Below are 22,586 nucleotides of genomic sequence, written 5' to 3'. Positions count from 1 at the left end.
TTTGTGAGGTTTACCAGGAACACACTCACACACACACACACACACACACACACACACACACACGTTGGTTGTTGCTGGACATCTCACAACATCTGTTGTCTCTGTGAATTTTCCTAGTGACACACTAAAGCAAAGTAGGCCTACACCCTGTTTTACTTAATATATACAAGTTTAGGTTAGGCTAATAAAAAGGCCTGATCAAACTTCTAAAGATCAATGGGTTCATTAAAGCCAATTCCTGTATGAGAACAGACAATCTACAGTATGTATGTAGATAGATAGATAGATAGATAGATAGATAGATAGATAGATAGATAGATAGATAGATAGATAGATAGATAGATAGATAGATAGATAGATAGATAGATTTCCACGTGTGAGTCTGAAAGGAGTTGTAAACAAACACACACACTAAGAGTGAGGATTGCACAATGGTAAAGCAGCAGCAGGCCTGCGGAGGATGATGATGATGATGATGATGTCTGGATGGGGGAGGTTGACGAAACGCAGGGGCGTGACGCACGCACGCACGCCTCGCTCTGAAGCGGCGCTCGCTCGCTCGCCTACGGGAGAATGGGAGAGAGACACACAGAAGGGGAGAGAGAGACACACAGAAGGGGAGGGAGGAGGAACTTGAAGGAAAAAAGTTAAAATAAAAATGGCTTCCTTGTCTTTGGAGTCCTCAGAACAAACTGAAAACGGCCCAAAGGAGTCCACGCAAGACGAAGCTAAAGTGAAAGAGGAGACGGATCCAGATCCGGACCCGGACGAAGTTTCGGAACAACTGCTCCAAAGCTTCCAGAACTCGGCGCTCAGTTTTTCCACCGATCAAGTCGCGTGTCTGTGCGAAGCGCTCCTGCAAGCGGGCAATGTGGATCGCCTGTGGAGATTCCTCTCCACCATCCCTCCTTCGGCAGATCTGCTACGTGGCAACGAGACCCTGCTGAAGGCCCAAGCTCTGGTCGCTTTTCACCGGGAGGAATTCAAAGAATTGTACGCCATCCTAGACAGTCACGACTTCCACCCGAGTAACCATGGGTTCCTTCAAGACCTCTACTTGAAGGCGCGCTACAAGGAGGCTGAGAGGTCCCGGGGTCGCAGTCTGGGCGCCGTGGACAAATATCGACTGCGCAAAAAGTTTCCTTTGCCCAAAACCATTTGGGACGGAGAGGAGACGGTGTACTGCTTCAAGGAGAAGTCGCGCAACGCTCTGAAGGAATGTTACAAGATCAACAGGTATCCCACTCCGGTCGAGAAGAAGAATTTAGCCAAAGTTACCGGACTTTCTTTGACTCAAGTGAGCAACTGGTTCAAGAATCGCCGACAGAGGGACCGGACCCCGTCCGGCACCAACAGCAAAAGGTGAGTGCATTGCATTTCGCTTAAACAGGGCTTTCTTTCAGGCCCAAAAGAGTCGTTCTTGAGCTGTAAAAGCTGTAAACAAATCTCTATTGTGTGCGAGGTTTACACTAGGACGAAGGTGTGAGTTACACATATTGAGTGCCCAGTCTTGTTACTTTCTTACTTTACTGTATACTCTTCATGCAGGCCTATTTTATTGTTTGGGTGATGCATAGCTGTGAAAAGATACATATATTTCTTGCACTATCATTGTTAACTGAAATGTCTGACAAGTGAAAATGACATGGAGATCTTAGAAAACACGGCTGAAAGCATGTTGCTTTGTTGTGAAATGTGAGATAGGGGCGCCAGGAGTGGCTCGAGTTTCCTGAAACTCTGCACCACAATGACTTTCTGTCCATAGACTGTTCAATCTCAGGATGGAGAGGACATCGAGGGGACTGAAGTATTGCAGAAGGCACACTAATGTTTTAGTGTTTATTATTATATTCGTTTTATCAACTAGGGCTAGAGAAACTATTTTCGATCTCTTTTAATAAACTGCTGTTTTGTTCCCAAAAATCACATGTATGTTGTGCAAATGCCTATATTTTCAAGTTAACATAATGCAAAACATACAATAAATATTCAAAATAATGAAAATTCACATAAAAATACAAGAGTAGTAAATGAAAACCACACTCTAAACAAACACAAAACATACCGAGATCAAGAACTAAAAAAAACTATGGAAATCATAATACTAATATTAAATGCATTGCAAGTATTTTTTTTTAACAGATCAAGAGATGGTACAGATTCCATGTGTAGTAGTAAACCTTGAAGCTCATTCCACGCTTACATAGTATGAAAAGACAGATCTACCAAGCTCTGTGCAGGAAAATGGTCTTTAGTAAAAGTTTTCTGTTGATCTGGTTTTATATATGCTAGCAATAGTAAGCAAAATAGATATATGTACTACGGTAACTTGCCCAGTAAAGCTTTTAAAATAAAATGTAACCACTGTGTCATTTCATATAAATTACAAAGATGTGTACAGACACTTGCACCAGTTACAATTTGTAAAACACCATGATAGATTACATGCAGTAAAACAAAGGTGCATGCAATTCATAATAAATTACATCACTATAGTCCAATACTGACAACAAGGTACTCTGGACTAATCTATTTCTAGCACAAAAAAAAAAAAAAAAAAAAAAAACTTTTTTTAATGAAAATAAAAACCTAACCTTGGTACATACAAGGTGGTTATATGTATAATTTATTTGACTTAATAAATTAGAACTTTTTGATTCTGAAATGCTTTTACAGTATTTGCACAAATAAAGAAATTGTTAAAAATATATGAATAAAAAGGAAGTAAACACTAACCAACTTATATTTTTTCAAATAAAGAAAAGGTAACTAATTTTACATACAGCACACAGTGCAAATGACATGAATATGCCAGTGGGCAACTGGATATAGCACAGCATAGTTTTGAAATCAAGGGTTTAAAGTTTGGCCATTGTCCAGTGACAGCTGAACCCTCCTGTCCGCATTCAGTTCACACGGACAGACCGTTACGCACAGAGTACACGTTTTATGCCGTATAAAAGTCCCGCTTCCGACACATCTGCCAAAAAACTAAGAAAAGCGAATTGGCCGATGCCAATATATCAACCTTGGCGATATATCAGTTGACCACTGGTGATTATCTGAAAAATCATATATATATATATATATATATATATATATATATATAATATTATATTTTATATATATATATATATATATATATATATATATATATATATATTTTTTTTTTTTTGTGTGTGTGTGTGTGTGTGTTTGGTGTGATTTTAAGGGCGTTTTCACACCTGAAAGTCCGCATCAAGGTCCGAACCAAAGTAGATGTTTTGATACATTTTATGCATTCGGTAAGTTTTGGTTTGGTTTCACATTGCAATTATGCGAGCACACTAAAGAACTTTACATGACATACTTGCGTCCTGTCATCATCATCTATGTGGGCTGCATCTTGACACTGATTGGTTTGTAAACGGACGCGCATCTGACGTCAGCGTGTTGTCAATTCGGCGGGTAACTTTGACAAGAATGAATGAACAGACACATATCGTTGCCACTATACTGTTATTATTACGGCATTACTACCTGCAGCACCAACTATACCCGAGGCTAGTTCAAATTCGCCAAATGAACGTCCTCGTTGTGCGAACATTTTATCGTTGCTAACATTTTTCACACCTGTAACTTTGATTCGGATCAAACTGAAAAGTCCGAAAATCCGGACCAAACAAGGTAGGTGTAAAAGGGCCCTAAATTAACAGGTGATGTCTGGAATAAATTAAAAGCGGTAGAGAGTAATCTAGGGGGTCTTGTCAGACCACAAGCTTTACTGGGTCTGGTTTTTAATTAATTAAGGTTTCTCCTCCATTGATACAGATGTCAAAAAGTTTTTGAGGATTGGACATTGATGGTAGACATTGATCGAAACTACATTAAGCCAAATGTAACCAAATGTAATATTTCTGTCTCTTCTTTAGTGAATCTGATGGGAACCACAGCACAGAAGATGAAGCCAGCAAAGGAGATCTGGAGGATATTACTGACAAACCTGCTGCTCTAGAGACAGGCAGCTCCAATGCTTCTCTTATATCCCTCACTGGTGCTCCTTGCAGTACTGGTCAGCTTATTCTCAACAGCACCGGGGGATTCCTCACAAGCTCTCATCCACTGCTGCTCAATGGGAGCCCTATACTCTCAGGGGCAGGAACCGGGGTCATCATTAATGGGTTGACACTGAGCGATGGCCACACAGTCACTCTCAGTCCTGTTACAGCTAATGCACCATTGCTACTTAATGGGGCTCAAGTAATCTCCAAAGATGAACGAGGCATCACTGATATGGAGGCCCAAGGCAGCCTGCCCACTGTGGTTCTGAATCCACAAGCCAATCTAACCAGCACAATACCTCTCTCTCTTAGCGAAGACGCCAAAACGGCCAGCAGCAATGTTTCTCCGCTGGATTTCATCAGTTTTCCAGAAGCCTTGAAGAATCCAGATAATAATCAGTCAGTGCCTACAAACTCTATGACCTCGTCCACCATCTCTACTTCTGTCATCTCTGCCACGTCTCTTCCTTCGGTGATACTGGCCCCAAATCGTATTTCTGCGTCAACAACTGGCTGTGTGAGTTCAGTCATCTCCAGTCCCATGGTGCCATTACAGCCAACACATCCACCGGAAATTGTTGTATTAGGAAAGGCTGACCCTCACTCACCACCTTGCAGCTCTGTCTCCAGCCCTCAGGTGCTGTCTTTACCCCAAGTGGTACCATCGATACAGGGCGTTCCAGTTTCTCAACTGATGCCGCCTACATCCGGAGCCACAGTGTCATCTTGCCCCCAGCTTGTTCCAGTCTCCCCGGTCAATCCACAGTTACCCCAAGTCCCCATTTCTCAGTTTCAGACACAGACCTTGCACATTGGTCCAAGATTTGCTCAAGCTCAGCATCAAAATGGCTCCACCACACTAATCACCAGCAGTGCTTTATCACTCCCCCAGATGGCTGATGGACATGTTACACAAGTGCTTACACCTCAGCTAGGAGATGAATCTACTTCAACCACCCTTCAACAGATACAGACCTCTATGGGGACGCAAGTCATTCCCATCTCCTCCCCGACTCAAGTTGTTCCCATATCCCAACCCAAAGACTTAGGCCAACCTCAACTGGTCCCCCTGTCACTGCCTCAACTTATGCCTGTGACATCTATTGCGGGAACTCCAACTGGAACCCTTTCCTTCCCTCAGGTGGTCCCAGCAACACCATCTCTTTCCATCCCGTCCCCAGGAGGTGCTTTCCAGATTTTGACATCTGGAGCTGGAACAGGACTGAGTGTTGCCCAGGGACCGATACGCCTTAGCCCAATAGGGCCTCCTCAGAGTGTCCCTACTGGAACCATCCCGGGTGTTCAGCTTCTCAACTCTGGGGTGATTCAGCTTCCGTCTGCCTCTCCAGGTATGTCACATATGTTAATTTCACCAGCAGTGGAGAATAGATGTGGGTTTTTTTTTGTCTTTCTGTAATGAGATGTCTTTACTCTGCTTTTGTGTCCAGGCAACTTCCTCTTAGCAGGTGGCATCGGGGGCAGTCCCATCTTAAGTGTTCAAAACGGCAAACTCATCCTTACTATCCCAGCTGGCATCCAGTTTGCCAGCATGCCTGTCAAGTCTGTCCCAGACAATTTGGTTTCAAGCAACAGCACCTTTGATCCTCAAACCTCAGCTGTACATCCACTCGAGAATCAACAAGCACCTTTACTCACTGCTCAAACCTTTAATTCACTACAACCATCTCCTTTGGGATTTGTTGGGTCCTCTACGCTTTACTGCAGCCCTGAGCCAGGGACAATTGCCAACCCAACCCCAGGAGCCTCTCCGAACACCCCAGACTCATCCAGCACTCCCACTCCTACAAGCATCCTACAATCCCAGCAGACCCTTAGCCCTGATAGCATGCTGCCACTCAGTCCAATCTGTAGCGGTGTGGCATCTGGGCCCCACCTTTCCCAGCCAGTCTGGAGCCCTGTCCCACTGTCTTCCTCTGCTGGTCTGACATTATTTGACATACGTGGGAAAGGGGATCTTCCAGAGGACCCCGCTTTGTTGGGCCTGCCAGGAGGAGAGTCCCTCCTGTTGGGCACTCCTCCTCCGGGTGAGGACGTAGAGAGAGATTCTCAGCTGGATGAAGTGGAGGACATGGACGGGGACTCGAAAATTCTTACACAACTGCAGTCTGTCCCTGTGGATGATGACCTGGGCTTGTAATGACCAGTTCTGCTGACAGCCTGCTAGATGCAGTTCGTGTTAAATCTCAGCCTCGCTAGACCATGTCCCTGAAGCGAGAGGAACTATGATTCTTTCCTCACTTTTCCTTGTGTAGGTTAAGGCTTAAATAGTGGAAGTATTCAATCTAATAACTAAGTTGTTGAAAAGAACCTCTCTCATATATCTTGAATTCATTTGTGAAAACAATGTATTAAGCAAGGGCATGACTAGAGATTTTAATTTCAGTAGAGGTAAAGGCACTGCCGTTTTGTCAGATGACATTTGTATAACCAATATTCACCTCTAGAAATTTAAGTTTGAGTAACATGTTAGCTCTGATTTTGATGAGAAACAGAGCTTGTGGCTTGTTACAAGGCTGGTAAAAAGGCACTAATGTGTACAAGGCAATCAAGATTGTTTTATCTGGGAGTGAAGAGCATGCAGGAATGCCTTCGATTGTGCCTTACGTTTTTGTTACTTCTCATTTTTTATACATAAAATGACTCTGAACAGAACTTTTATCATTTAAGTATACAAGTCATATTAGGTTTCCCTCCTAGAGACAATGTAATAGAGGTAAATACATGTTTATGGCTATCCTGGAGTGAAATGGGTCTGAACATGAGCTAGGCATTGGGAGCTTTTACTACAAAGCCCCTGTACAGGTGGCTCATAAAGATCCATAGATGCACCGGCAGCACCTTGCACTGGGGGAAGGAAATCCGATAGAACGGTTCAATGAACGCACAGCACTGGGTGGAACACACTAACCTTTAAATGTGCCTGTCACAACTGCATTGGATAAACTACATGCAACAGCTTGGTTCAAGTGCTGTTTCAATTCCTTTTCTTTACCTTGGTGAGTGGATGGTGCATGTATCAGATTTGTGGATGGCAAGATGCTTGGACATACTTTGAACACACAGTTGAAGCACTCCTACCATTTTTGTTGTTTTATATTCTTTGTATACGATAAGTTCATGCTCTAAGCTGACCATGGAAATCCTGTACGTTTTGATATGACAGATAATTGTCGTTGGTTTCCGTAGATAAACCATTGAGCTTACTCAAGCATTCCAGCTCATTACCATGAAACTGTGTATAAACGTATGTAGGCTCTAGTGTTTGAAGGGAATTGAAGTACTGAATATTAGTCTATGCAACTGTTCTGCATGATAACTGAACCCTAAGATTTGTTTACTGTTAAAAACAGCCACTTCTTACACTACAGATCCACCATGTACATGTACAGTGAAATGTCTTTTTTTTTTTTTTCTCCATGTTTTACATTTCTCCTGTTTTTCCTCTTTATATTTTGAAATCAAATATTTTAATTCTAGGATTTCCACATAGCTACAGGAAATCTCCGTCTTTTTTTTTATTCACATAATTTTAATCAAATGCAGTTTAGTCTAGGTGGTTCAAATCTACAAGTATGACTTTTTTTTTTTTTTAACAACTGATTTGCTTAATGCAGAGCAGCTCTGTATGTTTTGCACATTTTAAAGTTTATTTGTGAAGCATTTACATTTTTATTTCTGGCCCTACAAGATTTGGTGCTATCTTTAAACCATTCAACTGTACATTTAAGGTTTTTGTGGAATATTAGGCCTGTGAGATTTTGATGTTTTCCTTTGGTGCACAGTAGTCAACCTGTGTTAACTCTAGCCCAAAGTATACCTGTATTTGTATGTCTGTTTTTATTTCTAACAATATTTAATGCATTTACCAATCATTTTTGGGTCATTTTATGATAACCTTAAAGCTCATTATAGCTTAGGTCTACACTCCATTTTGTGTGAGTTTTTGCTTTGTGTAGCATCTATTTCACATTTATGTTACATAGAATGATGTTATATTGACTTACCAAAGTTCCCCCAAGCACCTGGACAATGTTTCAACTTTTTTGGAAAGTAAGGGAATGTGTGTGTTTGTGTATGTGTTTGTCCCTGAGTATTGCTATTACTCTTCCAGAATGTAATGATTATTATGGTAATGCACATGTATTTTAGTCAGTAGTTATATTTGTTTGTTCTGTTCACTTTTCAATACTTTCGGTTCACATTCATGTACAAACAGAAAAATATGCAGCTGATCAAACCAAAGACTTTTTTTTTTGATCATTTCAAAGGGAGTTTTGTCCTTATTGTAAACAACATCTCTTTTTACAGAGGTGTGTTTTGTATTGAATAGTTATTTTATTTTTTATATTCCATTTTATTGTGATATGTAATAAACATATATAATGCTACCTGAATGCTCTTTGTTTAAAATTAATAGAAAGTTACATGTTTTTAGAGGCACTTTTACTGAAACGCCTTCGTCTTAGTACAGCGACATAAAAATATATTGTTTTCCCTCTAGAAGGTAACCAACACACACTTCCTTCATATCATTACTCGCATGTATATGTATTAGATAGATAGACAAACACTTATTTTTACAATTCAATGTCTAACCAAATTGTCTAACAAATTGCTGCCACTATGATTTGATTAGAAAATAAGATTGCCTTCACATTTAAATAAGCTCCATTGTGCACCTGACATTTTCCCCAGGTAATTGATACAAATACAAACAACACAGTCTGAGAGATCTGTGTGTGTGTGTGTGTGTGTGTGTTGGTGCCCGTCTGTTTTTTTAACCCCTATGCTCTCCGGTTACCTGCATGTACCAATTTGTCTGGGCGGGTCTTTGTGGCTGAAGGTAAAACCTGCTAAAACAAAAAATCCGACACACTCATCAGCTGCACTTATTGGCAAACGATAAGTGTTTTTTTGTGTAGTTTTGTTCACTCCGGACTACAAAAAGAGCTATTGTGAGGAGAACTTCACCTGAGAGTTTCTACTCTGCCTTCACATCAGAAGGTACTTTGGTTTTGCACACTTCTTCTGCACGTTTCTGTATTCTTGCTGTCATGTAGATGTAAAATAGTGGGACATTTTACAACTTGTTTTGCAGAACAATTCCTCAGTGTCCCTTGAGAGGTCTTCCACCATCCTTGGTTGGATCATGGCGATGGGCTTCTCCCCGGAGCAGGTGGCATGTGTTTGTGAGGTTCTTCTCCAGAGTGGAAGCATGGATCGCTTGTCCTCGTTCTTATGCTCTTTACCTTCTGTTTCCACTTCGTCCCACGCGTGTGTGAGTCAGGAGAGCGTGCTGAAGGCGAGGGCTGCGGTGGCCTTCCACCACTGCCGTTTCTCTGAGCTGTACGCCCTGTTAGAGGGGAACGTGTTCTCGCCGCGCAGTCACCCTCTCCTCCAACAGCTCTGGCTCCGCGCCCACTACATGGAGGCTGAACTTCAGCGGGGACGGCCTCTGGGAGCCGTGGGGAAGTACCGCATTCGTCGCAAGTTTCCTCTTCCACGTACCATCTGGGATGGAGAGGAGACCAGCTACTGCTTCAAGGTTTTCAAGTCTGTTGGTGTAGTAGCACATTGTTTTAACCCTCTGGTGCTATTGGGTCTTTTTTGACCAAAAAATGTTACGTTTCGGGTTTTTTTTGCAGAATTTTTTACTTTATCGGAATGCTACGAAACTTGGGAAAGGTTTTGGCACTGACATGATTCGAAAAGGTTAAATGGTCCTGAAAAAAACTCACACTTGTATTATTCGCGGACAGCATTGGACATGATTGGGAATTAAATTCATCTAGTGGAAGCGTTTGGTACTGCGGCCCAAACAAAATCTTTCTGAAAGCTAATTTTTTGAGATATCAACCTAAAATTTGGAACAAGGCTTGTTTAGATTTATGGCTTTGATTTTTTTCAGTTTTAGAATAAAGCGTGTTTTGGAAAATATACATTTCATACAAAATATTTAATTGAAAATGGTATTTTTGAGCATTTTTTATAACAATAAATGTAACATTTTATAACTTTGTTCAAGCTTACATTTTTTATTTTTCACTTCAGCGATAATCTGCCAAGTGAAAAGTACGGAGACCAACCTTAAGTCGCCAAAGCATTCAAGATTTATGCCAGTTTAAGTTGGACATTTCATTTTCAGGACATGCTTAAAAAGTTAATAAATGGATTATAATAATTTAGTACCACAGAATCCCTTAAAAAATACAAAATATTGAATGAAAAACGTTATCAAATTGGAATATAGCACAATCATTTCATTGAAGAAAAGGCTAATTTTTGACCGACACGCGAACAGCATCAGAAGGTTAAACACAACAGGTGCACGTTTTTTGCTTTAGTCTCAAAATAATCTTGCTTCTGTTTGGGAGAGATTTGAAGAGGTTTTATTACGCCCTCTGCTCGCAGGAGAAGTCTCGTAGTGTGTTGAGAGAGTGGTACTGCAGAAAGCCTTACCCCTCGCCGAGAGAGAAGCGAGATCTGGCGGCAGTCACTGGACTCACCGCTACACAAGTCAGCAACTGGTTCAAGAACCGGCGACAGCGGGACAGAGCTGCGACCAGCCGACAAGAGTAAGAGAAGCTCCCTCACTTTAAACACACGAGGAGCCGGACAACATAGTGACATACTCTTACTTTCCAATGAGCACTACGAAAAGTTTGGCTTTAGACCAGTGGTTCTCAACTAGGGGACCTCAAGATGGACTTAAAGGGATAGTTCACCCAAAAATTTTAATTCTGTCATCATTTACTCAACTTCAAGTTGTTCCAAACCTGCATGAATTTCTTTCTTCTGCTGAACACAAATGAAGATATTTTGAAGAATATGAGTAACTAGATGGAAAAATAAATACTATGAAAGTCAATTGGGTCCCGTCATTTGTTTAGTTACCGACATATTTCAAAATATCTTTTGTGCTCAGCAGAAGAAAAATTCATACAGGTTTGGAACAACTTGAGAGTGAGTAAATGGCGACAGAATTTTTATTTTTGGGTGAACTTAAATAAGACAAAACAAGCATTACATTGAGCTAAAACAACTGAAAACCAATGTATTTCTTATTTTAATTAAACCCTTCGACAACAATTTCAGGGTTTCCACTGTATATGAATTAGCCTAATTTTAAAAGTATGATTTCTAGGTCTGGAAAAGGATCCAATCTTATAACTCTAGTGGCATTTCTATACTTTTTTTTATATATTTTTCTTTTTAAAAACCTCTCTCGAAAACTGGAAATTGACTTTTAAAAAGAAAAATCTATAAAAAGTATAGAAATGCCACTAGAGTTATAAGATTGGATCCTTTTCCAGACCTAGAAATCATACTTTTAAAATTAGGCTAATTCATGTTTCCTTTGAGTTCAAATGTTTGAGAACCTCTGCTTTAAATAATTAAAGAGCTTAGAAAGAAAAGCAGTTCTATTCTATTGTTCTATTGTTTGTTCTCCATCATCGGCTCTATGCTGCCCTCTGCTGGAAGGGTCACAAACAGAAAAATTCAGCACAGATCTCTTAACTCCAATATTGCATTTACATAATATTTGGTCTCAGTTTGACATATTTCCGATTGTATATCCTGTGCTCCCGCAGAAGATCCTCAGGTGTGTTCCTGAGCTCTGATGAGGATCTCTCTCCTCCAGGAAGCCCCAGCTCCATCTTCTCCTGCTCCCAGCAGCTCTCTGCCCCCCCGCCTCCTCTCAGACACCTGGGACCAGCACACTACTGAACCAGTGCAGTGGCAAAGTTCTGTCATTTAAAGGTGCTGTAAGTGTGTTTGCACATACACAAATTGTCTGAAATAGGTGTCTTTATAAACCAGAGCCGTCTCTGTTAGCCTGAGACTCTGTAAACTGCAGTCAGGGGAATGTGCGGTTGAGTTTCTGAAGTGAGTTTGGATGACAGTCTGGCAGAAATCACTTACAGCACCTTTAACAAAACAGAGCATCGACTGTCAGCATATGCCATTTTTTTATTTGACTATTTTTGTAACTTTTGAAAACTTGGTAACACTTTATTTTACAGTGTCCTTGTCACACATTACATGTATTTACTGTAGTAAGAACTATAAATGATGCATAATTACATGCAACTAACCCTAAACCAAACCCTAATCCTATAGTAAGAACATGTAGATTATTATTATTACTCAGTACTTAAATGTATAATTAAACTGTAACAGGGATACACTAAAATAAAGGGTTACACTTTATTTTAAGGTGTCAGTATTACAGTGCAATTATGCATTTAAGAACTGAGTAATAATAATAATCTACATGTTCTTACTATACGGTTAGGAATAGGATGAGGGTTTGGTTTAGGGTTAATTGCGTGTAATTATGCATAATTTATAGTTATTACTACATGTAACAATGACACATTAAAATAAAGTGTTACCAAATAAAGTGTAATTGAAAACCTTTGTAAAGTTTTTAGAACACATTGAGGAAAACAAGTACATTTCACTTGTGAAACTAGTGAATTAAGATGAACACTTCTTCCATAATATCTTTTACATTGCTACGCAAACTAAAATATCATCCTCTGAAATGAAAATTCACCCTATATAGATTTTCTAAATGGATGTTATTGATCTTATTGTGAAAGATTCATCTGTGCATGTTTTATTTTCAAGAAAAAAACATTTTGGTCTCATAATTTTTTATCAAAATGTTAAAGGGTTAGTTCACCCAAAAATGAAAATTCTGTCAGTAATTACTCTCCCTCATGTTGTTCCAACCGCGTAAGACCTTCGTTCATCTTCGGAACACAAATTAAGATATTTTTGATGAAATCTGAGAGCTGAATCACTCCTCCATAGGCTTCTACGTGATTGAAACTTGCTGGCCCAGAAAAGTTATTAAAGACATCGTTAATATAGTCCAAGTGACTACAGTGGCTTAATCTTAAGTTTATCAAGCGACGAGAATACTTTTTGTGCGCAAAAACAAACAAAAATAACGACTTTATTCCACTATTCATTCCCTTCTCTCTGGGCCTCGAGTTAGTTCACATAGTGTTTTAGCGCAGCGCTTCTGTGTTGTACGTCACACGCATCACACACATGACCAGCGTTGGCCAATAGTGAGCCTACGTGGTGACGTGCAACACAGAAGCGCTGCGCTAAAACACTACGTGAACTAACTCGAGGCCCAGAGAGAAGGGAATGAATAGTGGAATAAAGTCGTTATTTTTGTTTGTTTTTGCGCACAAAAAGTATTCTCGTCGCTTGATAAACCTAAGATTGAGCCACTGGAGTCACTTGGACTATATTAACGATCTCTTTAATAACTTTTCTGGGCCGGCAAGTTTCAATCACTTAGAAGCCTATGGAGGAGTGATCCAGCTCTCAGATTTCATCAAAAATATCTTAATTTGTGTTCGGAAGATGAACGAAGGTCTTACGCGGTTGGAACAACATGAGGGTGAGTAATTACTGACAGAATTTTCATTTTTGGGTGAACTAACCCTTTAACTCCATCTTCCAGTGAAACAACAGACCTCTTCTATCTCCTCCAATTCATTTATCCTCATAAACCCGTTCCTTTCTTACAATTGACTGCAAGCTCACATTCAGATCTGCCAACTTTCAATTAACAACCAATGGATTGAACCAAATCCCACCCTAAGCTTTTTTCTTTTTCTGTAACCGGTTTCACTCGGATATACAGTGCGTTACGCTACAGAAAAAAATATCTGTCGCTACTTGTGTTTCACTGCATATCAATACAGCAGCAGACTTAGTTTAATTAACTGTAACTCAGCACAGGGTTAATCGCAGTGTAACAACAACATTTAAGAGACTCCGTTCCAGTGTTTCCTGAAGTTTATTACAAATATCCATCAGACCCTTCGTTTGGTCTTTTGGTTGATAATGGTAACAGCTCAATGACTAAAGAATGTAAAAAATGTGATTCCTCTATCAGGCCTCATGAAATTCTCCTCACAGATTCTTCAAACAAGTGTCTCTCAATGTCTTGTGTTCTGACATTCTTGTAAAGTGCACCGACACTGGCTTTCCCAAACACAGCTTCAATGTAGTTCATCAGCACATACTGTGCAAATAATGATTGAAAAACTGACATTTAAGTTCATCATTCTCACAAAGGTAATGTCTAACCGTCTCTTTCAGGATGGCATCAGCTGCCGTAACATCAGTGTTTGTCCTATTATGACATATGGCTCTTTTCAGCAGAAAAATATAAGAATATCATCAGCATGTACCATTCAGACTCCAAATAAACACATCATTATGCTGCATGTGTGTGTCTTTGGTCATTCTGATATTATTATTATCATTATTAGCTCCTTCATCACAGATTCGACTGTGAACACGTGGTCATGTGAGTAAAGTCTGCTGTACGATGGTCATTACAGCACGTTTACAGGGTCAGGTACTCAGCCACAAAGATGGCCAGGATTCTAGTGAGGTTTTCCACCGTGGGCCTGTGCATCCTCTCCTCCACATCATCCAGTGTGTGCCAGAAAACAGGAAACGGTGTGGGGATCAAGTGCAGCACGGGCACACCTGGTGCAGGGGTACACACAGGACAGAATTAACTCTCTTGATCCATTTGATCCGTTAACTGTGATTATGTGCATCACTTATTATATACGCACTACCATTCAAACTTTTGGGGTCAGAAAGATTTTTAAATGTTTTTGAAAGAAGTCTCACAACAAAAGCTGCATTAATGTGATCAAAACAGGAAAAATTGTCACGTTTTCAAAAAATATTACAATTTAAAATAACTTTTCTATTTAAATATATTTTAAAATGTTTTTTATTCCTGTGATCATTTATTCCCATTACTCCAGTCTTCAGTGTCACATGATCCTTCAGAAATCATTCTGATATGATGATTTGCTGCTCAAGAAAATTTCAGATTATTATCAATGTTGAAAACAGTTGTTCTGCCTAATATTTTTGTTAAAACCATTATACTTTTTTCATGATTCTTTGATGAATAAAAAGAACAGAATGTATTTGAAAATCTTTTGCATTATTATAAATGTCTTTACTGTCACGCTTGATCAATTTAAAGGGGTCATGATTTTTTATTTTATTTTAATATGTTCCTTGAGGTTCACTTATAATGTTCATTTGCACAAAAAAAAAAAAAAAACAAATATATATATGCAGAAAAATGATTATTTTCAACCTCCATTCTATCCTTCACTCTGAAATGATCAGTTTTTAAGGCACGGCTCCTTTATTGGACACTGTTTGCTTTTGACGTGGCGCTCACATCCAGTGTAGGAATGTCTGCCGTCAAGCGACTGAACGCCAGTGGGCGGGGCCTATGGTGTGATGATGTATAACTATTCATCAATTTCTTGCTCTGGAGGTGGTCATATGCAAATATGTTTGCCCATGTGATGTCACAGATCCCGCAATATCAAACGAGCCGTTTTTGGAGCTTGATTAAATAATTGCTTGGTTTAAAATGAGAAGTATGTTTTAAGCTCTGAAATTTGCAGGGTGTTTTAATGGTACAAAGACCTCTTATATGTCAAAAGATCAAGACAAAAAATTGATTTCTCATGTCATGACCCCTTTAAAGCATCCTCGCTGAAATAAAAATATGAATTTCTTAAATAGAAAAAAATATATATATCTTACTGACCCCAGACCTTTGAACATTAGTGTATATTGTTTCCATACCTCTGTTTAAGAATGGAATGTGGTCGTCCTGCACTGGGCCAAGATAGAAATCCTTCCTGAAGTAACTCTGTTCTGATGGATGAGATGTCAACAAGCCCTGTTTGTGGAGTCTCTTCTCTGAAAGGGAACAGAGAGGATTGCTGACTGTAGAGGTCATGTGTCTGTATGTAGAAACCCAGTCTGGGTTGTTTTTATACCTGCAGCGATGAGTCGGTCAAACCATCTCGCTGTGTTATCAAAGTGATTGACGATCAATGGTTCTGGGCCACCAAGCAGATCCAGCAGGACTAACAGATCCTGGAAGGAAAGTAGAGTTTTAATGTTAAAAACAGCCTATCGACAGGGCATTAATAATAGATTAAAAAAAAAATCAATTTACTAGGTTTTTTTTTTTTTTTTTTACATTTCCCTCCTTGGGTGTAGGATTTAGCTAGTTAACAATTAGTTAAACTAAAATTAAAATACAACATCTATTTTACATAAAGTAAAATAATCCAATGTACTGAAGGATGTTTTAAAGTTATGAGCAGGTCTTTAAATATAAAAAGGGTATTAAAAAGTATTAAATTGGACAATACTCTGAACTAAAAACCTCTCATCCGTTAACATTCTTTACCATTAATCATACAGCAATATATATATATATATATATACATTACTGTGCAAAAGTCTTAGGCATGTTAATATCCCCCCCCCCCCAAAAAAAATGGTTTTAAGTCAGTTATTTCTATCTTTTGCTGTAGTGTGTCAGTAGGAAATATCAGTTTACATTTCCAAACATTCTTTTTGCCATTAATTGTAATAATCCAGTGAGATTTGTGTATGCACAAGGAGTCTGACAACAGCCGGCATGACCTGATCTCACCATCATCGAGTCCGTCTGTGATTACATGAAGAAACAGAAAAAACTGAGACAGACTAAATCCAGAAGAACTGCGGGAACGTCTCCGAGACGCTTGAAGAAACCTGACTTAGAAATAACCATTTTTGGGGACATTTTTGGGGTGGGGATTTTAACATGCCTAAGACTTTTGCACAGTACTGTATATATATATCTGGCACACACAGCCTCACCACTGCCTGGAGTAGAGTGGTTTTGGCGGCTCCAGAAGGGTGAGGGGAACGAGCCATCAGTTCAGCCAGATGACGAGAACCGTAGAGAGAGTCTGTGTCTGTCCATTCCTCAAAGGCCTCCTCTCCATCAAAAAACACCAACTGCAATGTCAGCGCAGACCTCTGGAGAGAAGAAGAGACAGAGACACACAAACAGCTTCTCATTCTCTGTCGGACACACACTTTGGGCTAGATTCAACACAATCTGCTCCGTGATGCAGATCTTTCCTGTTCAAAATGCCCTCAAAATGAAAGATGTTTCTTAAGCCCTATTCAGACGGGACTAGTTTTCCCGGAAGACGTGTTTCACAGGCGTATTTTGTGATTTCAATCCTGTCCAAATGGGCCATGTCCGTGTGTTTTTTCGCACACAACCTCATACTACAACGGCCCTCGGTGAAATCTAATCCCGTCCGAATGCGAATGTCTGTGATATTATCCTAACGCTTCTCCTTGTGTTTCTTGAGCCCTGAGCTACCGTTTGCGCACCAATCTTCTGCATTCGTTCGTTTCATTTTGATATGTCTAGTATCCGACGAAAAAATACAATTATAAAATTAATAAATAGAGCCAAATTGTAGAAACTGCCCATTTTCATATTAGTGTCAAGTAAGATATTTTCGTGGGATTATTATAACCAGCCACTAAACATTAATGCATGGGAAGTTTATTTAAATAGAGTTTTTATAATAAATGAAAATGAAATCAATAAATAATTAATTAAAAGACAAATTTGTGACCCTGGATCACAAAACCAGTTGCACGGGTATATTTGTGGCAATACAAAAAATACATTGTATGGGTCAAAATTATCGCTTTTTCTTTTATGCCAAAAATCATTAGGATATTAAGTAAAGATCATGTTCCATGAAGATATTTAGTAAATTTCCTACCGTAAATATATAAGACATTTATTTTTGTGAGTGAATGCAGCACAAGCGCCAACATAAATGCACAACTTTAAAGGAGATTTTCTCAATGTTTTGATTTTTTTACACCCTCAGATTCCAGATTTTCAATAGTTGTATCTCGGACAAATATTGTCCTATCCTAACAAACCATACATCAATGGAAAGCGTATTTATTCAGCTTTCATGTGATGTAGAAATTGTGACTGGTTTTGTGATCCAGGGTCACATATGTCCTACATATATGCACGCAAGCCCACACATGACCTTCTGTAACACCCACATCTAGAAAACACGCCTCTGTAATAAACAGAGATTTTAGTCCCATCGGAATCGGAACATTAATTCATAAGATACAAACAGGGTGATAAGAACTGTAGCTCAAACGTCGTTCAGAAAACGAGTCCCGTCCGAATAGGGCTTTAGAAGATATCTAGAAGCACTCTTCCTCATGATTGCGATCTACCTGCTGTTTGAGGGCTTTAAGCTGTGTGTCCAGAGCCGCAGCCAGCTCCAAGATCATGGCACAGGGAATGGCTGAATCACTGGCTCCCACAAACACCCGCCTGGGGTTTTTAGGGTCAGTGGGAAAGATCTTTGAGTCGTGGTGGCACGCCAGGACCAGCCTGCGAGGAGCCGAGGGGTCCAGCACTGCGAGCACATTGGTGAAGGTCACGTCACCCTTCGGGGTGGATGAAACGAAGGAGTTCTCCTCCAGCGTCCATCCAGCCGACAGTGAACCCAGCTGGGACAAGATATGCTGGACAAGAGGCGAGAGAACTTTAGTAAACTGCACTGCACTGCTTATCAGCAGAAGAGAGCAATGATGTTAGTTACTGGCTACAAATAAGAAATACAACCAACAGGAAACAACGTACAGTGGATCAAAACCTTTCATCAAAGTTATACATGGATTTTAAACCATGCGTTCTTGTCTTAGGACAACTTTGATGAACTTTTTTGATCCACTTCAAATGTTGACTACTGTATATTGTCAACTGTGGCCCAGAAATGTGTGTTGCCCCGGCTGTGGCATTACCTGTCGTATGGTCTGACTTCCCGCAGTCCCAGGCACTCGCTGAATCAGGAGGGGCCGCAGGTGAGTCTCCCAGAGCCGATGCCCGTCCACCTGTGCTGCAAACTTCTTTATCTGTGCCACTGAGTGTTTGCTTGGCTTATGGGAAAGCTGCAGAGAGAATAAGGTCGAGGTAGACATATGACTATTGATCTTGGCTCACAAGGATGTCCAATCATCTTCCTGTAGAATTTACATCCAATCCTGGTTAAACAAATCTGAACCAGTTAATTAATAGAAACTTTAAGGCAGGTGTGTGTGTTGAAGCAGGTTAATAACTAACTAGGCTGGGCTGTGATTTGAATGATTAAATAAGCACCATAAAAGCAGTTCATACAACTTGTGTGTCATACAATAACTCGTACGTATGCAATATCTGATATATGCACAATTAGCCTATTTCATGGTATTTGTTGTCACTTTTGGAGCATTGTAGTGTCAATACCCAGTCACTTTACCTGATATGGAAAATAGCAGTGTGAGGCGAGCACTAACTGAATCATACAGTGGCAATCAAAAGTTTGGAAACTTTACTATTTTTAATGTTTTTGAAAAAAAGTATCTTATGCTCATCAAGCCTGCATTTAAGTGATCAAAAATACAGAAAAAAAATCTGAAATATTACAATTTGAAATAATGTTTTTCTAGTTTAATATACTTTATTTCTGTGATCAAAGCTGAGTTTTCAGCATCATTACTTCAGTGTCACATGATCCTTCAGAAATCATTCTGATATGATGATTTATTATCAGTGTTGGAAACAGTTTTGCTGTTTAATAACAATTTTGTAACAATATACTACCGTTTAAATGTTTTGGGTCAGTACTTTTTTCCTGTCTTTTTTTGAAAGAAATTAATACTTTTATTCAGCAAGGATGTGTTAAATTGATGAAAAGTGATAGTTAAGATTCATATTTTTAGAAAAGATTTCTATTTAGAATAAATACTTTTTTTTTTCTTTTTTTTTATCAATGAAAAAAGTATAACAGTTTCCAAAAACAAATATTAAGCAGCACAAATGGTTCGAACATTGATTAAATCATCATATTAGAATGATTTCTGAAGGATCTGTGTGACACTGAAGACTGGAGTAATGATGCTGAAAATTCAGCTTTGCATCACAGAAATAAATTATATTTTAAAGTAAATTAAAATAGAAAACCATTATTTTAAATTGTATTAATATTTCACAATATTATAAATGTTTCTGTATTTTTGATTAAATAAATGCAGGCTTGATAAGCATAAGAAACTTCTTTCAAAAACATTAAAGAGTAATGTTTCCAAACTTTGGACTGGTACTATTTTAGTTTTCCTTAATATTGTGAATTAGCTTTTATTTTTATTTTTTTAGAAACATTTATCACTTGTATTTCAGATACTGTGTATCATATTCGTGTTTGCCATACATCTCAGAAAAGCATTTATCAGAAATACGAACATAAAAGATAACATAATAAAAATAAACAAAACATATCAATGTACATAGGGAGTGACCTTTCTGTAACGTTACATCATAAGCAATGTAGTTTACGTTTTTTATTTAATATTTTACATGTATGTGTGACTACCTAGTGTACGTGTATGCAAGGGTTTCATATGTGCGTGAATGAAGTTTGATTTAAGCCCTAGACGTCGCCTCATATCTATTCGTTCTGGTGAAATCTCAAAATATAATGGACACAAAGTGTCCCTGCTTGATATACAACCACTGATGAGCATAATCGGTTTAAAAAAATAAATAAATAAATAAAAAACTACGAATGCGGATTAGAACCCAAAACCTCTGACACGCTTGACTAAAGTTCAAGTTCAGCTGCCAGTGTTCCTCTTCGGGTAAGTCTAGCATTTTAATGCCAACTGCAAATCTTGAATATCAAGTATGAAGTATATCAATATCAAGTATATTTATATGGCTATACTGTGTGTTAAATATTTCTGCTCAGTGTCAGATATTTCTCTGTTTTGTAAAAGTCATAATATGAGAAAACAAAATTTTGATCTTAACTCAAGTGTTTTTGTGCTACATCAGTAGCTTTTTAAAGGGCACAATTTTTCATTTAATCAGAAATCAGAAAATCTTTTTCAGAAAATCACACACACACACACACACACACACACACACACACACACACACACAGAGGTATTATTTTTTTGATAAAGTGTGTGCGGTTTAGTTTTCTTAAGTACCGTTTCAAGAACCGTTTAAGCACCGGAACCGTTTGAAAAATACCGAGTAGGTACTGGTATCGGATAAAACCCAACCAATACCCAACCCTAATTATAATTTATAAATGTTTTACATGTGTTGTGATGTTTAAACCATAATCATGAGCGTGTGAACTGGTGTGAGACTTGAGAACCCTGAATTTATATTGTGTTATTTAAGTTTTACTTCTATTATTTCTTCATAGTTTTGTTAACCATGAGGGTGCAATTACATAACTCAGGAGCAAACAATAACAGGGTCATCTTCGGGTCTTATGTGTTAGATAAATCTACGCAACATGTCGTTAAGATGCATTGCCATACTTCAGCTCGATGTGAACTCACCCTGTCCCTGATGAGGTCTGCAGTGTGGTGTTGTGTTGCGCTGCTGGTACTGGACTCCGCAGAGAAATACAGCACCAGAATCACGGCCAGCGAGAGCGCGCCGCAGAGACACAGCAGCAGCACGCGCACTCGCACACGCACGCGCGCCGCTCTCAGCGGATCGCATCCGGCCAGCGCGAGCCCGTTACTGGCGTGCAAAGCTTTGGACCTTCGACTGGTTCTTGACATCTTGACGTGGCTTTGAGTGCTGACTCCCAGTTAAAGGTGCTGGGACAGACGTGTCCCTCCAGCTGCGGCACTGGCCACTCGCCAAACGACACGTCAGCACTTTAAACGGCCAACTTTGTCCGTTAAACGCTATTGTCACCGTGCAGCGCGCGCTGATGCTGTATAAACACTGATCTATATGACATTTTAGAGCGTAAAAAAACGGGTAATGCTTGAGGTGTGTCAGGTCTTTTTGATTTGCCTCGTAAACAAGAACCAGAGATGACCTTTACTCTGTTAAAATTACTTATCCGTTTAAAACGTCACATGACATAAAGCGATTTTACCTTGTAAATGAACTTAGATATTGTCAGGAACTTCCTTAATAGCTCCGCACCCCCAAAGAGCACAAACACGTAAAGTACATCCTTCCGTCTGGAGTCAGTATAAGTTGTGTCTATTAATAATGCAGTCACTGACTGAAGTCTCTCTGTGAACACTTGACTTCAGTCACTCTGCTCTAGAAAGTCAGTCACCGCCTACATCCATCATTTAGGAGCTGAAGTCGCTAACGTTAGATGTTTGAAATCTTATGCATGGCGAACTAACTAACAACATACGGCTTCTTTTATTCAGGCTTCTGATGGGTGTACAGTATCCTACAGCTTCTGTTAACTGCACTTCCGCCATGGTGATGTTATCTGGCTGAGGTATCGCGTCATCTTAAAGGTACAGGCCACAAACAACACCCACAAACAACACCCACTTTACCACATTTTACGAGATGGTCCTCACTGCAGAACACGAAATCCAGGGGGAGGAGTTGGATCCAGATCCAACTCCTCCCACCTTACATATATCTAAAAACCTACCAAGCTCCACCCCTTAGATCTGGATCCAACTCCGCCCCCTGGATCTCGTGTACTGCAGTGAGGTGCTACTGGATTTGACCTTTTCTTAAAGGTACAGGCCACAAACACCACCCACTTTACCACATTTGACAGT

At 39.5% G+C, this 22,586-nt stretch overlaps 3 protein-coding genes across 3 annotated transcripts; 2 read left to right on the top strand and 1 right to left on the bottom strand.

The window, feature by feature from the left end:
* The first annotated feature begins 575 nt into the window (after positions 1-575).
* Positions 576-8,455, top strand: six5 (SIX homeobox 5). Its single transcript, XM_079874963.1, has 3 exons — positions 576-1,362; positions 3,912-5,389; positions 5,489-8,455. The coding sequence occupies exons 1-3, from the start codon at positions 659-661 to the stop codon at positions 6,196-6,198; spliced, it is 2,892 nt and encodes a 963-aa protein (XP_079731089.1). The 5' UTR covers positions 576-658; the 3' UTR covers positions 6,199-8,455.
* A 532-nt stretch (positions 8,456-8,987) lies between these two features.
* six9 (SIX homeobox 9) lies at positions 8,988-12,151 on the top strand. Its single transcript, XM_079874834.1, has 4 exons — positions 8,988-9,065; positions 9,160-9,606; positions 10,473-10,636; positions 11,654-12,151. The coding sequence occupies exons 2-4, from the start codon at positions 9,211-9,213 to the stop codon at positions 11,787-11,789; spliced, it is 696 nt and encodes a 231-aa protein (XP_079730960.1). The 5' UTR covers positions 8,988-9,065; positions 9,160-9,210; the 3' UTR covers positions 11,790-12,151.
* Positions 12,152-13,548: 1,397 nt separating this feature from the next.
* qpctla (glutaminyl-peptide cyclotransferase-like a) lies at positions 13,549-22,274 on the bottom strand. The gene is made up of 7 exons (XM_079873976.1): positions 21,375-22,274; positions 18,786-18,932; positions 18,213-18,506; positions 16,800-16,961; positions 15,923-16,022; positions 15,726-15,842; positions 13,549-14,588 (listed from the first exon to the last, which is right to left on the bottom strand). Exons 1-7 carry the CDS (start codon positions 21,600-21,602, stop codon positions 14,443-14,445), a joined length of 1,194 nt encoding a protein of 397 aa, XP_079730102.1. The 5' UTR covers positions 21,603-22,274; the 3' UTR covers positions 13,549-14,442.
* Positions 22,275-22,586: the final 312 nt, after the last annotated feature.

This window comes from Squalius cephalus (genome assembly GCF_949319135.1).
Source record: "Squalius cephalus genome assembly, chromosome: 6".
Classification (NCBI taxonomy): domain Eukaryota; kingdom Metazoa; phylum Chordata; class Actinopteri; order Cypriniformes; family Leuciscidae; genus Squalius; species Squalius cephalus.
Note: the sequence above shows the minus strand (reverse complement) of the source record. Positions and strands in the feature narration are given on the sequence as shown.

Bases quoted from the DNA above. Each gene is read 5' to 3' on its own strand.
- six5 (XM_079874963.1), top strand. From the start codon at position 659: ATGGCTTCCTTGTCTTTGGAGTCCTCAGAACAAACTGAAAACGGCCCA. The intron at 1,363-3,911 runs GTGAGTGCATTG...TCTCTTCTTTAG, and splicing joins TCCGGCACCAACAGCAAAAG to TGAATCTGATGGGAACCACA. The intron at 5,390-5,488 runs GTATGTCACATA...TTTTGTGTCCAG, and splicing joins GCTTCCGTCTGCCTCTCCAG to GCAACTTCCTCTTAGCAGGT.
- six9 (XM_079874834.1), top strand. From the start codon at position 9,211: ATGGCGATGGGCTTCTCCCCGGAGCAGGTGGCATGTGTTTGTGAGGTT. The intron at 9,607-10,472 runs GTTTTCAAGTCT...CTCTGCTCGCAG, and splicing joins AGACCAGCTACTGCTTCAAG to GAGAAGTCTCGTAGTGTGTT. The intron at 10,637-11,653 runs GTAAGAGAAGCT...GTGCTCCCGCAG, and splicing joins GCTGCGACCAGCCGACAAGA to AAGATCCTCAGGTGTGTTCC.
- qpctla (XM_079873976.1), bottom strand. From the start codon at position 21,602: ATGTCAAGAACCAGTCGAAGGTCCAAAGCTTTGCACGCCAGTAACGGG. The intron at 18,507-18,785 runs GTAATGCCACAG...CCTCTTGTCCAG, and splicing joins GAAGTCAGACCATACGACAG to CATATCTTGTCCCAGCTGGG. The intron at 14,589-15,725 runs GTATGGAAACAA...CCCCTGCACCAG, and splicing joins CATTCCATTCTTAAACAGAG to GTGTGCCCGTGCTGCACTTG.